The sequence below is a fragment of the Melospiza georgiana genome, chromosome Z (genome assembly GCF_028018845.1).
Source record: "Melospiza georgiana isolate bMelGeo1 chromosome Z, bMelGeo1.pri, whole genome shotgun sequence".
NCBI classification, from domain to species: domain Eukaryota; kingdom Metazoa; phylum Chordata; class Aves; order Passeriformes; family Passerellidae; genus Melospiza; species Melospiza georgiana.
In genome coordinates this window covers 61,748,266-61,772,260 of record NC_080465.1, presented here as the reverse complement: position 1 = coordinate 61,772,260, position 23,995 = coordinate 61,748,266, and the positions used below count along the sequence as shown (strand labels likewise).

The 23,995-nt window shown below is 38.3% G+C and overlaps 1 protein-coding gene across 2 annotated transcripts; it reads left to right on the top strand.

The window, feature by feature from the left end:
- Positions 1-144: 144 nt before the first annotated feature.
- On the top strand, positions 145-21,661 carry FAM174A (family with sequence similarity 174 member A). Of its 2 annotated transcripts, none has more exons than XM_058043565.1 (3): positions 145-455; positions 5,084-5,224; positions 21,119-21,661. In XM_058043565.1, exons 1-3 carry the CDS (start codon positions 145-147, stop codon positions 21,159-21,161), a joined length of 495 nt encoding a protein of 164 aa, XP_057899548.1. In that variant the 3' UTR covers positions 21,162-21,661. The 2 variants fall into 2 exon arrangements, with proteins under 2 accessions (XP_057899548.1, XP_057899549.1); XM_058043566.1 differs by lacking the exon at positions 21,119-21,661 and adding an exon at positions 8,703-9,174.
- The last annotated feature ends 2,334 nt before the right edge of the window (positions 21,662-23,995 follow it).

Sequence of the window (23,995 nt, the reverse complement as noted above, 5' to 3'; positions counted from 1 at the left end):
CATCCAGAGAAAAAGAGGGGGACCCACGAAAGAAATGTGGCGACACGGAGAGGGAATGGAAAAGCTTCCGCTTCCGGCGGCCTCACCGACGGCGGCAGGGCCCAGCCGCACTGCGCGGCCGTACTGGGCGGGAGGCACGGGGAGATGCGGTCGCCGGCGCTGCCGCAGCTCTTGGTGGGGCCGCTGCTGGTGTTGCTGGTGCTGCTGGACGCCGCCCGCTGCGCGGAGGCTGCGGCCCCTCGCCCCCGGGACGCCGCCACCGCTTCCCCACGCTCCACGGAGGCGGCCGGCGGGGCCTCCACGCGGAGCAGCAGCAACAGTAGTAGCAGCAGCAGCCGCCTGGCCGAGGTGTCGGCGCCGCCCGAGCAGGGCCAGCCCATGACCCAGCGCGCCCTGTCCGTGCTGGTTCTGGCCAGCGCCGCCCTCATCGTCTACTTCGTGATCCGGACCGTGCGGTGAGGGCGGTGAGCGGGCGTGTGGGCGGGGGGCCGCAGCTACGCGGCCGGGGCGGCGGAGCGTGTCGGTCCCGCGCCTCCTGAGGGGCCGGTCAGTAATGCCCGACTGCTCTGAGAAGCTCCCGGTACCGCCTCCCCGGTGTGGGCGGGGAGCAGTTCGGTCTGTTCAGCTCGCGTCGCCGAGAATCGCGCATCATTGTTGGGCCTTTCCCGTCTCCCTCCTGTGCCCCCCGGGTGGACTTGTCACTGCTGGCATCCGTCAGCCCACCTAAATTTGCTTTGTTTGTTCTTGGAGTGATTTTTGACCAGTTTGCAAACTTCTGTATCGCCAAACTACCAAAGTTGTCCTCCCCTACTTTGTCAATAAACAGTTTTCTTCTATGCTTTCTTTCACAGTTAAATTAATCTATTTTGTGTCTTTTAAAGAAAGCTTATGAAGCTTGCTACCACTTAGCTGCCTTTCTGTTTCTCATGGAAAATACTCTCCACGTAGCTCAATGTGCTTTTGCACAGTGTTTGTCCCTGTATTTTTTTTTTTGTCCTGGTGGTTTTACTTCTCTCTCTCATGCTTTAATAACTTGAATTCTTCAGAGCAATGCCCAAATGTATGACTATGCATAAAGCACCTCAGTTATGGAGCAAGTTCTCCATGTACTTCTCATTACATTTAGATATACCCATTGTATCTAATATCTGCATCATTTAGTTTAGAAAGGCAGTTGAAGGACTGTTTTGTGTATGTCATGTACTAAGATATGCAGTCCAAGTAAACTAGGATATTTTGATTGTTCCATGCATCTTGCAAATCACTCTTGAGAAGCCTTGAGGGCACTTGTCAGTGTTAGTGTGTCTTGTAACACCAGCCTGTTGGATTTGTGAGTAGTGCTGCCGAAAGGCCAAATAAATAAATACATAAAAGTCTGTCATTGGAGCAGCTGGAGAGGAAAATGATCATCTATTGTCATTATTTTCTGGATGAGTGGTAGTTACTTGATATTCTGGTTTTGGGAGTAGGATGCTGTTCTGCATTTGCAACTGGAGTGCTGCCTTCTAGGTGCTACTGTAAACTGGAAGCTTTACTTTATTCACATTATTCTGTAATTCTGTGGCATCTTGCTTCTGAACTTTAGAATAGGTAAATTGTATGTTTTTGAATTTGAACTTGTAGCTGAAATGTTCTTGCAGTGGTTATATAAGAAATAAAAGGGTTAAGTGCAAATGACCCATTTTTTCGGCTAGGTTTCCTTGGCATGAAGACATATCTTGTTGTAAGACATAAAAACTTTTTGCAAAATTTCTATCAAGCTGCCAGCCCAGTGGATGAAGGGAAGAAAATGAGTGTAGCATTTCTGGATTTTAGTAAGGCTTTTGGTGCTGTTCTTCACAGTATCCTTCTGGACAAGCTCTGCGGCTGTGGGGTGAGTAAATTTGCGGTGCACTGGTAGAAGAGACAGCTGAATGACGGGACTCATAGGGTTGTAGTGAGGAGCAGTGCATCAGGCTGGTGCCCAGTCACCAGTGTTGCTCCTCAGTGCTCAGTTCTAGGGCCAGCTTTGCTCAGTACTCTTATCTGGAGACAGGAGTTGAATTGGCAATTAGCAACTTTGCGGATTATGCCAAACTGGGAGGTGCAATAGGCTCTCTCAAGGTGCGAGAGGCCTTGCATAGGGATCTAGATAGTTTGGCGCATTGGGCATTTACCAGTGGCAGGACATATAACAAGAACAAATGCAGGACACTAGTTTTATGTGGGAGAGAAGCGCCTGCAGAGCAGCCATGCATAGAGGGATCTCAGGCTGACAGCAAGTTCAAATATGAGCCAACATGTGCCCTGGCAGCCAAGAGGGCAACTTCACCCTTGGGTGGTTCTCACAAAGCCCAACCAAACAGTCAAGGGAGGAGATTGTCCAGCTTTATTCAACATTGTCATGGCCTTCTTGTGAGTAACGGTGTGCAGAGTAAGTAGCACACCAAGGCACATGAATACAACCAGACTGGGGAACAAAGCTGATTAAAGAGTTGGAAGGCCTGTCCTGTTGAGGAGCGGTGAGGATTGAGTTGGTCTACTTTGGAATAGAAAAGGCCTGAGGGGTGACCTCATTGCTCTCTGAGGTTCCATTGGTTCCTGAGGAAGGAGATGCTTATCCCTTCCTGCTGACATCCATCTACAGGATGCATGGGAATGATTCATAGTTGCACCAAGAGAGGTATAAATTGGACGTTAGGAAGCATTTTTTTACTGGTAGGGTGGTCAGTGACTGGAACAAGCTTCTTAGAAAGGGGATCAGTGTTTAAGATGCATTTGGACAATACCCATTGTATCATGCTTTAAATTTTGGGTTGTTTAGGCAGTTGACTTGATAGTAGTTGTAAGTCCCTTCCAACTGAGCAGTTGACAGTCACAGAGTAGAAGATCTTTTGTTAACACTCAGGACACTGCATTAGAGTCATGGCTGTGAGCATACATGCATGTTGCATAAGCATCTCCAGTATTCCTGTTGCTGTAATTTTTAAAATACTTCTTAGATAGAGAAGGGTTGGAGTCTCAAGTAATTAGTGTATCTTTTTTCAACAGGATTTGCTTAAATCTAAAATCTGTGATAGCTTTCTGATAAGTTTTATTTGCTTTTTCTACCATCTAGACATTTGCTATGATTGTCTTAGGTCACTCTCAAATCACAGTAGCTACTCACTTTCCATTTTAACCCATTAAGGGAAAAAGGTAAAATGTAAAGTGAGATTGACAGAAATACTGACTGTATGAGTAGCATTTACTACCTCTTCTTAATTTCTTTTTGTGTGTGTGTGTTTAAAATAGTTTCTTATCTGCTAGGATATCCACAATGCTTGTCCTAGTTCCAATTGCTTAACCTCTACTTTAGTGAAAACCAAAAGGCACAATATGTAAGAAACAACCCTATTTTTCATCATACTATCATCTTAAAAGTTTTAGAATTTTGTTCTACTTGGTGCTTTGTAGTGTACAACTTCTTTCTATGTTGAGGAATAAAGAACAGATGAAATAAATTAAGAACTTGGAAGGGATTTTGTCTTGAACTGAAAGGTGAAAATTTTGGTTTTGGTAGCAGTCAGCTTTAAATGAAAAAGCTGGGTATTTTGTTCTGGTCTAAAGCAGTTAAATGCCTGGGATAATAGTTGCTGCATTTTCATGTCAGTTGAGAGTGGAGGAAATGGCCGTGTTGATTATTTCTTATAACATCAGAAATTTGAGAACTTTGAAGAATGGTATGTACTTTATCTCTTTCCCATTCTTACAAGGTTACATTTACTTCTCAATTCCAAAAGGAGATATATTTTATAGTTTGGAGTATAGTGAAAAGATAAACCAAGATTGAATGCTGTTGTGTGTTCTTTCAAGGTAGACTGGAGTTTCAGGACAGGATTGGAAGCTGAGAATCTCAGTATTGTATTTGATACCTCTTACAAGATAGGTAAAATGCTCCCTAAATGTGGGACAGAGAGGTCACTATGCACAGCATACAATAATATAATGTATTATGCGTAGTATTATAGCAATACTAGAATATTGTAATATATTAGTAATTTTTTTTATATTTGCTCAGAAATACTCCGTGGTGAAGTTCCTGAATGTTGTAAACATGTTTGGTAGGCACCTGGCTTGGGGTTGCAGATTGTGGATTTTCTAAATGAATGACCTGTTACCACCTTTGTGTTTAGCACTAAGTACCTAGACACAAATTATTTCCCTTTTTTTAAGTCCTATAGCTTTCATGTAATTGTTAGCCAGTTACTGAAAATGACTCTGTCAGCATTCTGTAAACAGATGTCTTTGCACAGTGTTTGGTGAGTGGCTACTGGTCTGAGCTCTGGAACTTGAGCAAGGCTTGTTCCATGAGTTAAAGAGTAGTTCTGGAAAATCAGATAGAATGGTTCATTGTGTGACTGATGCACACAGGATCCAGGCCCATGCAGCAAAACTGTGGAGAGTGACAAAAGCAGATGCACACAGTCTGCTTGTCTATGATAAGCACTGTGCCTTAATCCTGAAACGAGTTACCGCCTCTTCCTCCCATACTTTGTGAAGCAGACAAGACATTGACTCTACAAGATCTGTCTTATTCAAAAGTGTAATTATAGGCAAGTTTTAAAACTTGATATCTATAAAAAACTTCACAAATTATAATAAAAATTTCTAGTGTCAGCCATTACTTGTGTTACAAGTTATAGCTTTGCTATATAGCTGTGTTTGGTTTCTATCTGATTTGATCTGCAATTATTTACAGATGTGTAAGACACGTAGAGAATATGTAGCAAGGCAATTTTTTTCTCAGTAGAAGTATGTTTGAAGTATGCTTTTGCATATTTTTTTATGTGGCTCTTATATTTAGATGCTAAGTGCCATTTTGTATTCACTGCATTAATCCTGTACAAAACTACAGGTGACACTCTTAGTGGCCTTAATAATTTCATGTAAACTGTTGACGCTTAAAATTTTTTGACCTCTGAATTTCATAGAGCTAAGTGTGTACGCTTATCATAGGTTTTAGAAAACTTACACTAATTATCAATATAGCAGTATTTTACACTATTGGATCAGAAAGTAGCAAAATATTTACATTACTTGAATGTTCTAAAATACTTTTCAGGCTCAGAAGGCAAAATAGAAAAACCCGAAGATATGGAGTTTTGGATATGAACATAGAAAACATGGAGCTGACCCCATTAGAACAAGATGATGATGATGATGATGATGATACAACACTGTTTGATGCCAGCCATCCTCGAAGGTTTGTATTTAGAACCTGAATGTACTTCTAGCCATAGAAGTGAAGGAGTGTGGGTGAAAAGCAGTTTCTCTGAGAAAGCTCACTACTGTGTTTCATATGCATAGTTGGAGAAGGGATGTCAAGATCACTTGAATTTTAAATGGGCAAGAATTTAGTGGGCAAGAAGATAAACACCATTTGTCTTCAACATGTGGGTTCCAGAGAAATCCGGAGGAAGGTAGGATATTTTTGTTACAAAGAGTGTCGCTGAAGTTAATGTTAAGTCAACAGCTAGCTTTTATCTTTCTCTTTTCTTTTTTTTTCCTAATTTAAATGCTCCTCAGTTTTTCCTGTGTATTTTCACCTATGAGTTCTGCTTCAAGCAGCTTTGCTTCATTCTGCTTTCTTATGGCTAAAGTAGTCAGCAGTTGGTGATGATCCTGCACCAGATTTTACATTTGGTACTGCTGTACTGAAAGATTCATATTCTTAAGCTATTCTCGGAAATTTTGTGGATACAGGAAAATTTTGTTGTATTTTGTTTGAACTTCCAAACCCAAACTTTGTTTGAGCTTTCATTCTGTTTCCTTAGTGTCCTTAAACATAATAAATTAAAATTTAAATTTATGCAATTCATACTTAAATTTTTCCTTATTGAGTAATGCCATCACATTGCATGTGTGAAGATGCAGTAAAAATAGTTGATGGGATTGTCATAGCTCATAGTAAGGGCTCTTTGACTATTGTCAAGTATCAGAAGAGATCAGACGAGTTCTTCCAGTCACAGCAAGTAAGTGATTCACACTGCTTAATGTGAAATCAGATTCAGATCTCAAGCAAGTTGGATAAATGCAGTACATGATGTTTCGGATTAAAAGTATTGGAGTAGTGAGTCAGGTGTTCTACAGTTTATCAGGAGGAAATTTGTATGCGGTTCCGGCACTTGAAGAGAAATGTTCAGTCTTCTTTAACTTTGTTGCCTTAATGGGAATCTTTCTGATTTAATTGTTTTCATAAGTCAAAGCCTCTCTTGTTTTTTTCTCTCCCATACAATAGATTAAAATAGCTAGAGTATCTCTACTTAGCATTCCTCTGCATTTTAAAATTATGTGACATTTACCATTACCCTTTGTTACTAGTCTTGTTCCAGTACATATATATATATTTTACATATATAATATATATATTATACATATATATTATATATATTTACATATGTGTATACACTCACACATATGTAAAATATAATTGCTAATTGTCACATTATATCCAAGAATTCCCTCAATGTCTTCCTTAAATCTTTTAGCTTCTCTTGTAATTCAGCATACTTGTTGACGTTAAGGTATTTTTTGACAAGTTAACGTGATACTCTTTATAAATGCTTATTTACAGGAGTATCAGCTATATTTTTTAGCAGGAAGTAAAATGATAATGTAGGTAGTCATCATTAACAAACAGTATTACACAATTACAACTTTTGGAGAGCCTATTTCTGATTTTTCTGCCTTCCTGTTTCCTAAACACTTCATTTTGTAGGAGAAGAAAAATTTGTTGAAGTATTTCATAGTAGAAGTATCTAAACTGTTGTTTCAATAGTGCTCTGAAAGTTTGTGCCTAAATTATTGAAGTTCTTGTTTTGATACTGGGAACTCAGGAAAACAAGGACTTCAGTTAGATTTAGTGAAGATGGTGAATTTTCTCTGGTTTTGTATATTGATATCTTCCTGTGTTCTCTTTTATGGGGAGAAGCTCATAAATTTTTATTTGAAGTACTGTTCATGGGTAGGATGAAAGCAGGGCTGAACAATGTGAATTTACTCCACAAATCTCTGTACAGCAGCTTGATAAAATGGTGTTCAAATTTTGCAAAGATACATCCATCATTGCTGGGAGGATAGTTTGAAAACTAGAGTGCTTGAATTATTTTATTTTTTTAATCTTGATTGGGAATGTACTTTATAAAGTTAATTTATTGCACCCTTGTTTCAACCTGTTTGCATCTGAACTGAAACTTAGTAATCAGTCTTCACATTGCTGCTTAAGCACAATGGCCAAAGGGAATACTTAGGCCAAAATGCCTAAGTAAGCAAAGAAACTTGATGCTGAGGACAACATCATGAAAATGATACTCACATATTCTTGGGAGTTGTCATTACACTTTGTTCTGACATTTATAGTAATTCAGAGTTATGGTTGATTGGGGTTTTTTTAAGATAGCTTAAATACATAGTCAGGCCTGGAACCTGGGAACAAGGAAGAGAGGCTTTTGGTAAATGAAACTTTTTTGAGTTTAGTGCTTTGTTAAGTAAAGAACAGTTGCAATTTTACTTTACTTAGACTCAACAGTTGAGCTGATTTAGTGCTTAAGTTTCTTTCCCTTGTAATGGAAGGCACCAAAACACATAGCAGTTACAGGAAATTCTTATCTCCATGTTAATTTATATTTGTTAGTGACACCAAAGTAGTCAAGTTTTGGTATATATACAAAGGTATTGTTTTATATATAAAATATGTCTTTTATCCTAATTTCTTTGTGACCTGTTAAAAGACTGTGGTGGCACCTGGTCTGCTTTCATTTTACTTGCTTGCAAATATTAAGCTTTTTTTAAGGTAATACTCTACTCTAAATAGTATGCCTATATTAGAAATCCCTGTAGGCTTATTTTGGGGTAGCTGTTAACTGTATTAGACCCTTTGCAGGACTAGGTAGAGAAACTGGCTTCTCTCCTAAAAATCACCATAGTAATGTTAGTATACTGGCGTCCAGATACATTACTGCTTTCAAGGGTTGCTGTTTTCTTTCGGAGCTGTATGAAAAAAGGTCCCCAGTGCCCTCCGCTGTAGCATAGACACAATTTAAGTGTACTCCCACTGTCATCATCATCCATGTTACTAGTCTCTGTGCTGCAGCTGTTTACCAAAACAGTGGGTTTTAGCCAGTTTGCTCAATATCTTATTATTAAATGCCCAAGTGTGAAATTCTGGCCTTTGGTCTCTCAAATACAACTTTACATACGTGCTAACGGAGGAACAGTATACTATTAGCACATGTTTGTTTTTCAAATTTATATCACACTACTAGTTTACAATCCTCATTTTATGACTTCACATAGAACCTATTTGCTCAGTGCTGCAAGTCACAAGGAGAGAAATTTACTCAATTTATTTGTAGTATTCCATAACTGAAATGCTACTAAGACTTGCCAGAGTTTCAGTAGGAACTCAGGAGTCTTGAGGATTCAAAAATATATTCATCATGATAAATCCCTTTTTATTTTTGTAAATGAGTTTTCTCTCTATTTGGAAAGGTTAAATGAATGCAGGTTTATGGTACTTTGCTTCACAGTAATATGGTAACTATGAGTTTTTCCAGTCAAATTTAATAATAAAATGTCATGTCTCTCTGGGTTCTTTCATAATGTGTCATCTTTAAAAATGTAGGCTAAATTCACCTTGAAACAGGGCATTCAGATTAATGCATCTGTTTCTTCTATTGTAGAGAAGTACGTGCCTTTCATTGAAAGAACTTAATCTTAGAACCAGAGAAGGAGACTGCTTCATGGGAGAAATAAGAAGCAAGAGGGTATGCAAGTGGGGAGGAACTAATTTAATTTGTGTATTTTGGCATCCTTAATATCTTGCAATAAGTAATGTATCAATTTGTTGTATCTTTTTGTATATAGAGATTCTCAATATGTAGCTTAGGGGAAGAGAGTACTAACTGTGATAAGATAAAAACCTATTTAAAATGCAGAATCCTTGTGAAACAGGGTATTTTTTGCTTGTTAGAAGTCTTGTATGCCATTAAGCATGGTATACACTTTTTTCCTACAGTAACCTGGAATGTTAATTTTTTCTTCTGATATTAAATTGTAAGTAAATAAAGCCACTGTGGAACTTCTCAGAATTGTTAGAACATGATTTTAATTGAGTAGATGATTTATTGTTTACCAATAAAAAGCCAAACCACTGCCTTCTGTGTTGAGAATTTAAACAACTGAATTAACATGTTTTGTTCATGTAAACTTCAGTGAAAAAATAAAATGTGTTTACAGTGCTCCTAGCATTTAGTATGATGCTCCAACACTATATGTTTTAAGGATACTTGGGATATTAATATAATTATGTAAAACATGGTATTGCAACATCTTCTTGCTGTTGAGACTCCTGATTGGAACTGTTGAGTTAATTTTTTGTGAGATCTGTCTTCAACTTGTGTAAACAGATGTGGCTCAGTGACTTTTGGATCTTGCTGTGTGATGTCAGTATTCAGACCTGTAGTGAAGCAGGGGTAAGCCTTTGGGAAAATTCCAAATATTCTGTAACTCTAAAATGAAACACTGACATCAGAAGCAGCTGTTACTGAAATGTGTGGTAGTACTTTCATGAATGTAGTCAACATAGAGCAGTTCTGTTTAGTTTTTGGCTAGTGCCATAAAAATTAGAACAGTCGTTAAGACCTGGAAGATACACTTTTATAAATGTATTGCAGTTTCCACCATAATCCTGATAATGTAAACAAAATGTTGTTCAAATTCTAGTTTAGAATTAATGTGTAATTTTTTGCAAATTCCTTATATCCATATATTTCAAGGCATAAGCTTTCTACAGCAGTATTGGTGGGGGTGACTATGTATCCTAAAAGTGCCTGAGTTATGGGTTACAGAGAAAGAGGAATAATGTTTCCTGATTCTTCACCCTCTTGGTGTTTGAACAATATTGGAATACCTTTCTTTGAGGTCGTTTCAACAGTGACAGGGTGGGGAGGGAGTCTGCTGTAGATTTTCTTTACTTCTGCCAACTGATCTGTTATATTGAAACCTTCTTACTGCACTAATAATAGCTCAGATGAGGTCAAATCAGCCTCCCAAGGTAATTTTCACCTACAGCTGCCCACGTGCCACATACAGCTAGGAAACAGATTGTATTTATAATAAATGTAAGGTTTTATTTTACTTCCTGTTATATCTAACTTTTTCTGCTTACATGTAAAGATAAAACTGAAATGGAAATACAACACTAATTCTTGGAACTGCTTAGTTGAGGAATCTGGAGACTTAGTAAAGAATAACTGGGTTGTAGACTGCAGGTGAGAGAACCATGAATGATAGAAGGCAAAGTATGCTGTTTCCATATATAGAGGGGACCATCAATGTTAAACTAAACATAAGTGAAATCTTTCAGAAGTATAGACTGTCTTCCTGACATCCTGGAATTCAAACCTGTAGAATCTTTCTAGGCTTTCAGCCACTCTGAAGAGGTGTTATGCACAGATATTTGAACTGTTTAAGCAAGTTAAAATCACTGGAAATGCAATCAATCTTGAAGCTCTTGTATATGCTGCAGGTAAACTTTGATGTTTTCCTGCAGAAAAAAATAAAATTGAGCAGATTATTTATGTTTCCAAACAAAATTTTGTGATGGAAAATTAAAATCAAAAATTTTATATAGGCTTCTTTCACCAATGCCTCCAAAATTATGAGGCTCTATTTACAGGAAAACCATCTGTAAAGCAATCATACGACTGGTATGGAGTTTTAGGAACAGTTTTGATTTCTGATATGTCCAATACCATGTGGTTGATGGAGCAAGCTTCCTTGGCCTTACTCAGCTTGTATCTAATTTAAGTAGCTGAATTGGTTGTCATTGCATTTGCAGACCCTCGTAAGAAAATAATAATGGTTTTGTATATCTTGGTCTTAACTGTTGGAAATTGCAGCTGTGAGTTATGTACAGCCTCTGTTGATAGGTGTAACACCATCAGTACCATTTCCAACTACTTCTGAAAAGCTGTTCTTAGAGCTGTTCTGACATACTTTCAAAAATTTGGTAAAGAATATGCCCCCACAGAGGCCAGTAACTGACCCATACATAAACAGAACTGAAGTTTATTTATCACTTTAAAAAAATGACCACAAGTAATTATGAAATGTGTAACTAAGTAGCTGTGTATGGAAAATTTTATCCCCATTTGAACTAAAATATTAATAGGCTAGTAAAGAATGTGAGGTGATCTGCTGATGTAAAACTCCTTGAAGATAGGAGATAGCCCAAGTTTAATGAGAAATAAACTGGGAGAGAGGCTAGATTTCTTTTATAACTTGAATTTCTGAAGACAGAAGATGGAATGTGGAGAAGAATCTTGGAAAATTGAAAAAAAGAATAATGTTTAAAGATACTTTTACAAGTTTTACAGTATTAAGGCTATCACAGCATATCTATTACTGTATGTTAGGGCTTTGTTACTTTTTTTCCTTCGCTACTGTAATTTGACGCACAGCTTGCACAAGAATATGTAGTTCCTGATCAAGTCTGAATATATTAGTTCAGTGCATTGATAGGATAATGGAGCGGGCACCCTGTGATAGCAGGAAGGGATCCAAGCACGAGAAATCCATGTGACTGAAGAGGCATAAAGCATTTTTATTTTTTGTTTTGACCAGTAAAAACCAGGAACAATCTTTTAATATGTAAGCCAACTGAAAAACTTTAGACTCAAAAGACCCAGTATGAGTGGACTGCTTCATAGTTTCAGAATAGACTTCTGTTTGCTACAGGTGTCTTGTTTCATGGTACTACTGATGATGGTATTCCAAACTGTTATCTGTTAAACCTCTGCAGAATTGATCCAACGCTCTGGGGTGGTATTCTCTGATGAGATTTTTGTGTGATTTTTCTCTGTCCAAGTGGCTTGCACGCTATTTAGTTTCCATCTTGAAACATGCTTATTTTAAGAAATTATAAAACAAGAAGATTTCTTCAAGGTATTATCAGGATGGATGGATAAGTTTAAGATTTTACTACAAGATACAGGGAAGGTTCTTAAATCATGAAATCTTTTGGGTGTAATTTCCTGCTTTCTTCAGCTGGGAAAGTATGAGCCTATATTTTTCACATAAGCCTTTTCAATGCTTAAGACAGTATGCTTTGTATAAAATGCAATATATAATGTTTTCCTAAGTGTGGACATATGAATCAAATGCACAGTAAGTAAATTTGCTGTTGCAACTAATCTAGGAGGAGCTGTGAGCTCAAGGGTAGAGGGACCTTACAGATCCGATTAGACTATAGAGCAGGATCACCAGATGTATGAAATTTAATAAAGAGCAAGTGCCGGATTCTCCAAATGAAATGAGATAATAATACATACAAACTGGGGGACAAGAGGCTGAAGAGCAGCCCTGCAGAAAGATATCTGAGGATTTGAGTTAATGGCAAGTTGAAAAGGAGTCAGCAGCACCCTGGCAGGCAGTAGCCTTTCCTTGAGGGACTTCAACTGCAGGGAGGAATGACCCATACTGCAGCAGTTTGGGGAGGGCCAACTGTGTCCTGGGGTGCATCTGGGCAAGGGCAAGGGAGGGGCTTGTCCCACTCTGCTCTGTTTTGAGCACCATAATATGAGAAGGACAGGGAACTGTTGCTTTGTTCAGCTTGGAAAAGAGAAGACAGCAGGCTAGAGGGGCAGCAGAGTGGGAGATGTTGATGTCTCTCCTGACCAGTGAAAGGGGATGGGAATGAGGTTGCATCCAGCACAGTTCAGGTTGGACGTTGGTGTAGTCTGGGTTCAAAAGTTATGCCAGTTCCTTCTGATACCTATTTGTATCAATCTAGGTATATGGGCACTTTGTTTATCAATTTTCTTTCCTAAGTTTAGTCCTGTTTAATAGAAACATTCATTCATATTAGCTTCAGTAAACTTGGTCCATAAAGACAGAGGGTGAAAAAGTACACATTCTCACCCAAGCATTTAATTGTTCATGTTTTAAAGAAAAGTTAGTTTCAGTTCACCAGCGGACTGGATCATGCATTGTATAAAGAAGTACTCATTTTTAAGAAACAAATTCTTTATTAATCCACAGTTTTTTCTTAAAAAAAAGAAAATAAATCCAGCCAAAAGTCTGTAGGTAAGGTAAATGGCATTTATGAAGAATCTTAAAGAAACTTCTTCAAGAGATTACATTATTAAAAGGTCTAATTGCCACATTTTGAGCCTTGGGAGATTTCATAGGGAATATGTTTGCACTGGTATTACTCCTTTTACCTGCCTTGGGCATTGTCCAAAAAGAGATGTGTGACTTTGTAGATTTCTATTCAGACCAAACACAGTCATTTTTATTCTGTGCTCTGATACAGTCCAAAAGCCTCTCATCTTTCTAAACAGAAAACACAGTTTTTCAAAGATAAAGTTTTACAAATTAAACCTGCTGAATCAAAGCAGACATATACATCAGCATTTTTGTGATGTTTCTGAGAGTTAATAGTACACTTGCAGTAAGAAGATTGCTCAGATAGGTGGTGAAATTTAATTCAAAGTTCACTGTCCAGTTTCACTGTCCATTCTATCAGATCTTTAATTTTGCCTTTCCTGATATGAAATCTAAATCTTGTTTCTAGTAATTTTAAGCCTATGGCACTGAAACTACAGTGAAGGGTAAAAAGAGCTTTGTTCTATTGCATATCTGCCACTTCTTTCAAGATCATAATATTGATCCATCTTGTCTGAACAAGACACCCTCAGTTTCTTTTCTCTTCTATTGGTTTTGCATTGGTTTTTGGTAGGAGGGGGTGCTACAGGGGTGGCTCCTGTGAGAAACTGATTGAAGCTTCCATCACGTTCAGCAGTGCCAATCCCTGGTGTCTACAAAGATAAACATGCTGGCCAAGCCTAGGCCAGTTAAAAATGGTGGTAATGCCTCTGTGATAACACATTTAAGAAGAAAGATAAACAAAAAATTGTTGAACAGTTTTAATTCCAGCCAGAGGACAGCAGGATGAGAACATGTGAGAAGACCAACTATGCAGACCATAAGGTCCGTGGAGGAGGAGATGGAGGAGGTGCACCATGTGCTGGAGCTGAGATTGATCTGCAGGTTGTGATGAAGACCATGGTGAAGCAGCTGTGTCCCTGTAGCCCAAGAAGGTCCATGGGCATGCAGAGGTCCACCTGCAGCCCATGGAAGAGCCCTCACCAAAGCAGGTGGATGTCTGGGAGGGAGTTGTGATCCTGTGGGAGATCTGTGCTGGAGTAGCCTTTCCTTGAGGGACTTCAACCCCAGGGAGGAGTGACCCATACTGCAGCAGTTTGGGGAGGATAGCTGCCTGTGGGGTGGACTCACATTGCAGCAGTTAGCAGAGAGCTGTTGCTTGTGAGATGGAGTGACGTCAGAGAAGTTCACGGAGGACTGGGAGAGTCCCCATGATGTATCAGTGGAATGGCTTCTCTTCCTGAGCAGCAGGAGAAGCCACAGGAGATGTGCTGAACATAAGCCCCATTCCATGTCTCCTTGCACTGCTGGGGCAGGAGATAGAGCTAAGAAAGAGGCAGGGGTGGGGTGAAGGTGGTTTTAAGGGCTTGTTTTACTTATCTTGCTCTGATTTTTTTTTTTTTTTTTTTGTAAGTAATAAATTCACCTAATATCCCTAAGCTGAGCCTGTTTTGCCCATGATGGTATTTGATGAGGGGTCTCTCCTGGTCCTTATCTCAACCCCTGAACTCTTTGTTATATTTTCTCTCCTGTGTCCAGCTGCAGAGGGAAGTTAATGAACAGCTTTCATTGGTGCCTGCCATTTGGCCCAGGTTGATCCACAACAACCTCCCATGATAGTTTTTCACAAGCCTGCTTAATATGCCTGCAAATCCTGCATCTAAGTCATCTGTGATGACATTGAAGAGTACTGGGTCTGGAATGGAGCACTGTGGAACCCCACTGGTGTCAGATCACCAGTCTCATGTCACCCTATTCATTGTCACCCACTGTGCCCAACACACGAGCCAGTTGCTGTGCTTGTGATAATGTGTTCATCCAGCTGAGTGCTGGACATTTTGTCCAGGACACTGTGAAAAACAGCATTGATGACTACTGAAATCCAAAACTATGATTACATTAACTGTCTTCCCTTGATCGAGAAGGTGGAGAATCTTGTAATGAATGGGTATCAGAAGGACTTTCTCCTCATGAACCCATGCTTGCTGTGAATGATGACTGTGATGTCCTTCAGGTATTTTTCAATAAGTCACAGAATAATCTTCCCAGATTTTGCCAGGCATTGAAGTGAGACTGACAGGTGGGTGGTTACAAGGGTCATTCCTCTTGCCCTTCTTGAAAATTGGGATGTTAGCCAGCTTTCAGTTATCTGGGACCTTCTGTGATTCTATGTTTCTATGAGTATATGCTGATGGAAACATATACAAAGGTTGTGCAGCTGTCATACTTTTGATCTTGAGTTGTATAAATAATTTCCCTTCTTCCTCTATCCATATAAAAGATAAGTTACTAAATTTTCAATTTTAGCTCTCTAAATAGCTTCAGTTGACTTAGAGCCTTAGATTTTGTAGCAGCTTCAGAACCATTTGATACTAGAAAGTAAATGCAGGAAATAGGGCTCTAAATTTAATATGGGTAATAATGGGTACATTATTATGGGTAATTATGTACCCATAATTAATATGAGTGCGCATCTGGTTTATATCTGCAAGTAGGATACATGTTCTAGGCCTTGTTCTGTCCAAGCTGGACATGACAGCATTCATTTTCCCAGAGGCAATGTAAGACCAGGGCTTATTTGCCTGAGCAGCTGTGGTGCTTCTGGCCCAGTTTTTTATGTTTTCCACTAACATACCATGAAATACCTGAACGCCAGTAGCGATATTGATTTAACTGAAGTATTTGTAGTCTTTTGGATATAAGTAGTAGATAGTCATTAAGATTTTAATTTATAATATTGGCAACTGTAGCTGTCCCCAAGAAAAACCCTTAAATTCACTTGTGTTGGTGTAAGTTTCAAGAAAAAGAAAGCTAAAGGAGGTCATATTAAAAAATTATTAATCATAAAATATGGTATTTATTCTTTTATTTGAATGCAAACTCTGTTGTCCTTGGTGCTGATATATGTCTTCAGTACCTATGAAACTGAAATAGTTCCCTCATTTTTTAATATTGTAAATGCTGTTCTGCCCATTTGCATTACTAGATACCATAAATAAGAAATAAAATAATTTGTAATGTTTCAAATTTTAAATGAAAATTTTAAAAATCATGTTAGATTCAGTTTTATTTTCTTTCTAAATTCATAAAAGGGCAAAATTATGATTAAAACCACAAGTTTTGGGGTTTTATCTGTGTGTTGTTGCTGTGGTAACTGTTCTGTCACGTCAACCGTGGTCTTAAGTACAAAGTATAGTGAAAAAAATGTACCAACACCCCTTATACCAAAGTGTGAGACTTGTCTTCAATATGACATTACACAGCAAAATCTTGTTGAAAGATTTAGGATTGTCTTTTGTTTCTTTTCTTGCAGCAAACACAAGTTCAGTTTTGGGTAGCATATGTACCATTCTCCAGTGAGCAAAAGCAAGGGAAGGCTAGTGTGAATATGTTTTATTCAGCAAAGTTAAATCTAAAGCTTCTTAAAATTTTTCTGTGGCTAAATGGCAAGATTATAAGAATTTCATACTTTCAGAATTAATTTGAATATTTTGTTCAGAAACTACCTAAAGTCTAAGACTGACAATGGACTACAAGCCTTTTATGTAGAAGCATTATAAACTTGGCTAATGCTTTACTAAGAAGTTGCAACTCTTAACAGGTGAAAGAAGAGAGCATATGCTTTGTCCAAGGTTAGCCCTTGATCATCCACCATTTTGGGTTGTTAAATAGACTGACCTCTTTTGACTGTTGCTGCATGTGTCAATAATGTCCTTTGCACTTTTCAAAACTGATGACACTTAATCCTAGAAATATTCATGGCAGACTTCTCAGGGACTCTATGCCCATACACCGAAAGGCAACATCCCCTTAAAAATTCTGCAGCAAGGCTTCCAAGTGTGTCTCTTTTCTTCCTAGCTAGTAATCAGGAATCTAGTTCCTATGTTGCTATTTAATCTCAGTAAGAGGTTATATGGAGGATATAAATGTGTTATAAAACTTAACTAGCATGGCAAAGTAATATTTTCTAGTTACTTCCACCATCGTGAAGTTTACAGAATAAACTGACTCCAGCAAGACATTCACTGGAGTGTTGATTGTGGGAAGAAGGTGAGAGTTTCCCTTGCCTGTTGCAGAAATACAGGAGGAGGGTCAACATTCAGCCTGTATTGCCTGAATCTCAGTAATTCTGTTACCAACTATGGGAAAAACAGAAGTGTTCACAGGCTTTTCCCCTGAGGATATTTCTGAATGTCAGTGATATATCTGACACAGATGTGGGGCAGGTATCCTATCATCATTGACAGAGCATCCATCTACTAACATTACCAGCCAAAACCAAGTGCCCACTTTGTTGGAGTTATTGCCAAACAGTGAAATGTTCCTTCTGAAATGCATCACCTGACACTCTACTACTAGCTCTGGCTAAGATGGCTGCTAGCCCAAGACTTTTTTTCTTTATTTTGACTATTTGCTGTCAGACAGCTTGGACTTCTCTTCAGCAGCAGTTCCTAAGCTGAATTGTAATCAGCCAGGCTTCCTCTTCCTTATCAAGCCAAGCACTCAAGAAACGTATTTGATTTAGGATTTTGTGGATTTTTCCCCAGGGCCAGTGTAACCCCAAAAAGGTCCCCTCTAGCCATTCTGTGGAGCTGCTGTGAAGAAAGGTTTAGTCAAAGCAGGCAACCTCTGTAAGCAACTCCTACTAACATGAGAGGACAGTAGCCTTCAGTTATAAACAACTATCAGTGAACATGGATGAACTGCTGCTAATATATTTTGTCCCCTTTTATTGTAAATTTAAGTACACTTTTAGCACTTTTAGCAATAAAGTAGTTGCATGTTACAACATACAGGTTTTTTGTCTTAGGAAGGCATTTGTTTTCTTTCTGTCTGTGACTTGTAAATGCTGCATTTTATGATGTTCTGCTGTCAGCTTCTCAAGGACGAGAGGCTGTGTCCAGATCACTTAAAGGAATGTGAAATGAATTGGACTGCAGTGGAATATGAAGAGGCCTTTGAGGACTCATGAAAGGAATGGAAAGGTGAACCTTCTTGCATAGGTATCATTCAGAGGTTCTGTTAATGACTATATGAACCAAATGATTGCATTTTGCTGGACTATAAACATTTCCATGTCTTGCCTTCTTCCTTCTTTCCTTCTTCCTCTCTGCCTTCCTTTCTCTTTCAACAAGGAAACCCTCTTCTGTTGTTTAGTAAGTGCTGACAAGGAAACATATGCTTCCTATGAAAGGCTTTCCCAAGCACAATCACTATCCAGAATCAAAGTCAACCTGCCAGACACCAGGCTTTGGGTTTCCCATCCCTCATATGTGCATGGGAATGCCTGGGGGCTCAGTTCATGGTCACCTGACAGAAATTAAGGACCCACTATTTCCAGTGGCATTGATGATTAGAATTGGAGCCATGTTAGCCACTGGAACAGTAGTAGTAAGGTAATGCTGTTGACAATGTTGTAGTTGATGTCTCATGTTTGGAACAGGTGCCAATTTATCTCAGGAGACAACTGCTAGAGTTCTGACATGATACACAACATTATTTACAGCCAGTATCTTCATGTGAGTGTGAATGAAACAGTTCTGCTGAGACACTGCTATGACCTCACTGTTCTTTTGATTGAGACTGCAGGCTGCCTGTGTTCGTCACTGGATTTCTTTCTATAGGCCTGCATGATACGTGTCCTGAATTCTGTGGCACTTACACTAAATATTTCAGGTGGTGCCACAGATCTTTGCTGTAACTACAAGATCTTTGTTGTACTACATTACACACAGATCTTTGTTGTACTACATTAACTGCCGTATTGAACTACTATGAAGCTCATCCCTTCAAGGTTAGTGTTGCTTGCTTCAGGACTGGAAGAAAAGCCTAGAAGATGGAGGCTGCTAAATTGAATAGAGCACCAGCTCCAAAAACTAGCTCAGGAATGCAACTTCTTGCATCCAGAAATTTATGGGTACAGAAGTTGAAGGGATCAGCCTGTATACCTGTAATTTTTTTAAAATGGTAGATGTATGCTTAAAAACTACCAGGTCAAAACTGCTCAGATAGCAGCTTAGTCTTTTTTTTTTTTTTTCTGACCAAGTTGCTACAGATTAAGTGACTGCCTCTCCCATGCTTTACTAGATGTCTCTTGAAATTCTGCTTGGTAAAAGCTCTACCTTATCTACCTCCACCTTGTCAGTCATGGCAGTATACTGCCTTGGTGAGATGCATGTGGTCATTGAAGGTAAATGGGAGGTAGACCTTAAAAAACCAAGGTAGATGAGAGAGGAGCTGATGAGTAGGTGAGTTGGTAGTGAAAAGAGGCCCAGAAAAGACTTGCCCAACTTAAAGCAAGTCTTGTAAATTTTACCTTAAATCATGCCTTCTTCATCTCTCTTTAAATCTTGATTTAGTGGTCCTTCTGTGGTTTATTCTTGTCGGTGTAAGTGAAGATATATTGGTATTTTTCCATGTGGGAACATTTTGTGCATACAGTTTAAATGTGTAGCCTAAATAAACCCTTGAAAATAATGTCTAGATGCCCTATACATAGTTACTCAGGCACGCGCAGGTCATTGGCTCATGTTTATGACAGATTACTTTTTATAAGGTGAATGCATCTGTGTTAGCTCATTTTACATAGTTATTAGCACAGGCAGGTGGCAGATAATAACATTGTTATTTAAAAACTAGATTTGTTGTGAAGGAACAGTCTAGACATGATGGTTATATCTCATTACAATATATTTAATTCTCTTTTAAGGAGATAGATTCTTCTACATTGACAACACAGTGTGCTAGGAGGAGATAGGGTTTACTTACAAGCTGTGTAAATATTTACCTCTAGAATAGCTGCACTACTCACAGCTTTGCCTTGCAATCTTCTTACTAAGCAATAATATTGATGCTTGTATTAAATGAATAAAGTTACCAAAACACTTATTCATGTGCCTAAGTTCCATGGAGGTCAGCTGGATTTAACTTGATGGCTAATGTCTGTGCTTAGCTTGAAGAATTTTATGTTGTAGCAATGGAATTCCAGTTTGTCTGGGAGAATCAGGTAACTAGATCAGCTCGCTGCAATGCCATTCCCTGTTGAAAGTGTGCATGCAGACACCATACCCTGTTCATGTCAAGGAATTACGTACTTAGTACTAAGTGAGCCTTATGAAAGATCATAGAGTTCCGGCTTAATCTGAAGTAGGTGTACTTAAATAAAAATTTGCAACATATGAAGAACTTGCTAACCACTTTGATTACATGTGTTGCTCCACAGACATTCAGAAGGCCAGAAGCTTCAGTGTACAAAAAAGAGGAACACTTACTCAATTTAAAATTTACAGTTACATATTTAATGGTAGTATGCAGTGTCAAAAAAATTAGTTACATGTGTTAAACATTATTCTTTGCTTTGTACTGAAGTAAAAATCAGTTTTTACAAGAAAATAGGTTTTTTTATATTGTCAAAAAGAAATTAATTTGCTTAAAGGTTCTTGTTTGCTATGAACCTCTGTATAAGACAGAGGGAAATACTTACATGAATTCCTTAATATCGGTTTCAAGTCATCCTCACCGTTGCCATAAGGTGGTGTTTTTAGTCTTCATGATCAGAAGTTTGGGGGGTTTCTGCTGGCTTTCTTTTACTAAGAATATCAATGGTCTGGTTTTACACACTTGCTATTTTAAATCTTAAATTTTAAATATAAACTTTTTAAAATAACATATTTGATCATTTAGTGGAGAATTGATTGTTAATATTTATAAAGGCAGTATTTCAAACAGAAGTCCTCTGACCCTTGTTGAGTTCTTTCATGGTTTGTGTATGTGATGATTGCCTATCAAGCAGTTAGAATAGGTGAATTTACAACAAAAGATCAAGTGCTTAAATCTTTGGGAAAATACAGATTTTCTCAGCAACCTTATTTTAATTCTCTACACACATAATGATATTATTAGTGACTGTGTCTTCTTTTTCTTTCCACAGGATTTTTCTTGTTTACTGGAGGATGGAGAAAATTAATAAATAACCTTTCATTGTACTGTTTTCCTTACACATTTGCATGATTTAAGTAATATTCCAGTTTTCAAGTGTTTTTCTACATAAATAGTGACTACTTTTTCCCTAGTTTTATTTCAAGACACCCACACCAATTGTGTCTTAGGCCTTCAAATGAAAAAAATCAAATCAATTTTCACAGAAACACCAGAAGTTCTTATTCTCACTCTACAGTTAAGGCACCAAGACCATGAGAAATTAAATTTTTACTGGTTTTCGTAAGTTTTCTTCAGTTAAAACAGCTAGAGATGATTTTCCAGGGTGTTGAAGCATTTCATATGTTCTGTGTATATGCTGGTTTTTTTATTTTTGTGTTGTATGAGTTTTTATAGGCCCAGAATCCTAATTTGATTGATCAGCAAATGAGAACTACATTATGAATGGCAAAGTGGACAAATTTTGAGTTAAAAGATTTCTTTTAAGACATCACTTGGAGACTCAGTGGCAAATCTTGGAGTGGAATCAGTTTCTCTAGAGAATTGTTCAATTTTGTTTCTCTTTCTTTTTCCTTTTAGGCTTGGAATAAAGCACATAGATGTTTAATTTCCGTGCATACCTACTTCATTGCTCAATTGTACCGAGTCTTATATGCTAAATGAAGAGGGAAAAATACTTTTGAATTATGTAATTTAAGGCTCTACTGCAGTGATATGCACAAGGCGGCAACCTTCTGCTACTATGATTAAAGAGAAGTTATTTGTGTTTGGAGAACTGAGCTAGTATTCAGGAGTCAAAAAAAAATCAAAACAAAAATCCCAACCAACCAACCAACCAACCAACCAACCAACCAACCAACAACTTGGCAACTGTTAAATTTGCAGTTGTTTTGGAAGACAATACTTTATTAAATACTCCTCTGCAGGAGGATGGATTTTGTTAAGGGTAGGGGATTTGAGATGAAGTTTTCGAAGATAAAACAGTCTTTGGAGTGTTTTCCACAGATTTCAATTTCATTGTCCTAGAGCAAGTAATTCTGAATTGTTTTGCTTTGAATAACCTCTTGCAAATCTGGACCAAAAGGCTGAAGGAACCATTTATCTGCATTTGTAAATTTTAATTCTCTCTGAGGATACGCTTTATTCTGTTTTCTGTGCATACATGTCAGCAATCTGTCTTGCTACAGTGTAGCCATGTGCTCTATTTGGAGATACCTGTTTTGTTTCCTTCCCAGCTATGGGTATTTGGGTTTACTTACAAATAAATATCTCAGACCAAGAGCTTTGGAATTAAGTAAGTGAAGCAGACAAGGTCTAATAGACAAGAAGCAGCAGTGTCTTCAGTTTACCACTATAATATGTAGCGTACACTATAATCTGCCACAAATTTTGCATCAGGAGGGGCAAATAATAAATTATTTGCTGACCTGGTCTGATCTGTCACTCAAGAAAAGTGAGAGCAGAGGCTTTCCTTTTCTTTCCCTTTCCATTTTCCTTTTCTTTTTTTTCCATTTCCTTTTTTTTCCCCCCCTGAAGGAGGGGGGAAATAAAAGGAGAATGAAGGAGAAATAAAAGAAGGAGAAATAAAAGAATTGTGAATGAAGGAGAAATAAAAGAATTGTGTAAAGGGCATTGTTTAAGGGTCAGTTTTAAGTAAGGTGACTTTTCTGAACTAGTGAAAGGTATGTCACATCTTATTATATTAGGTGGTTGGGTTCCGGCTTTCTCTACTAAACCAGATTTCATTGAATGTCTAACCAGTGTACTTCTGCATAGATGAATAATTAAATATGAGAATAAGAAAGGTTTTATTCTGAATGACAAATTTACCATCAATGCCTAAAAAGCTAATTAACAAGGTGGATTCCAGAGGTAACAACTGAGGCTACAAACTGTGCAACCCTTGGTCCACGTTAAAAGGCATTTTAGGGGCCAAGAGGACACAGCTTCAGCATATCAGTCCTAGGTGTAACTACCGATGAGGGGAGAAAAGTTGAGAAGAAATCAATGATTCAGATGCCCATTTAATGTCTGAGAGTAATACTCGGTCATACTGCATTGAATGCGTATACAGACATGTCTGAGTCTGGCTGCAAGTGAGAAGTGCTTCCAGCAAACCCAGATGTAGTATTTGACTTCCATCAGTCAGAGGTCCTGAAAACATTTTGGATACCTCAGCTGCAGAAGGTGCAACCAAACTCAATTTCAACTCTGCTTGTCTTTGAGGCCACAGCAACAGCAGGAAGTAATGGATAGCCAGAGACTAACATAATTGTGACTTAATCCTTCCAAAAGGAAGTTGAATCCCAACAAAGGGGGTGTGTATACAGAGGTCCACTTGGCAGACAAACCAAATTAAGTTACAATGCATGTTTATTAATATTTGGTCTGACTCCAATGTTTAACAATTTATGTTTGTTATTTGGTATCCAAGATTTCTGTGGCTGAGTATTTTTTCTTTTTTTCCTTCAACGAAACATGATTTAATTTTCTAGGAGTACAAACACTTCTCTCCCCCTTCCCACACCCACCTCTCCACCCCCCCAGTTTCCAGTGTTTCTGACGTGTAACACTGTATAATTTTTAGCGATCTTCCTTAATAATTTCTTTGGCCACAGGATGGCAGCACGAAGCTCAAGCCTAAGGCTCTCTATTCCTAGGAGTTCATCAGCACATGGAGGAAGGAGTCAGGAGCACCAAACCCTCAGAAGAGCACCACATCCAAATGAAGGGCTCTCAGTAGCTCCTTCTTTGTGTTTGCAGACTCAGTTTCGAAGCCAAGTGTAAATTGTGATTTCAGGTTTGTTAATAAGTTTGGTTTATGACAGGTACATCTTGACATCAGCATCCAAAACCAATTGACATGTTT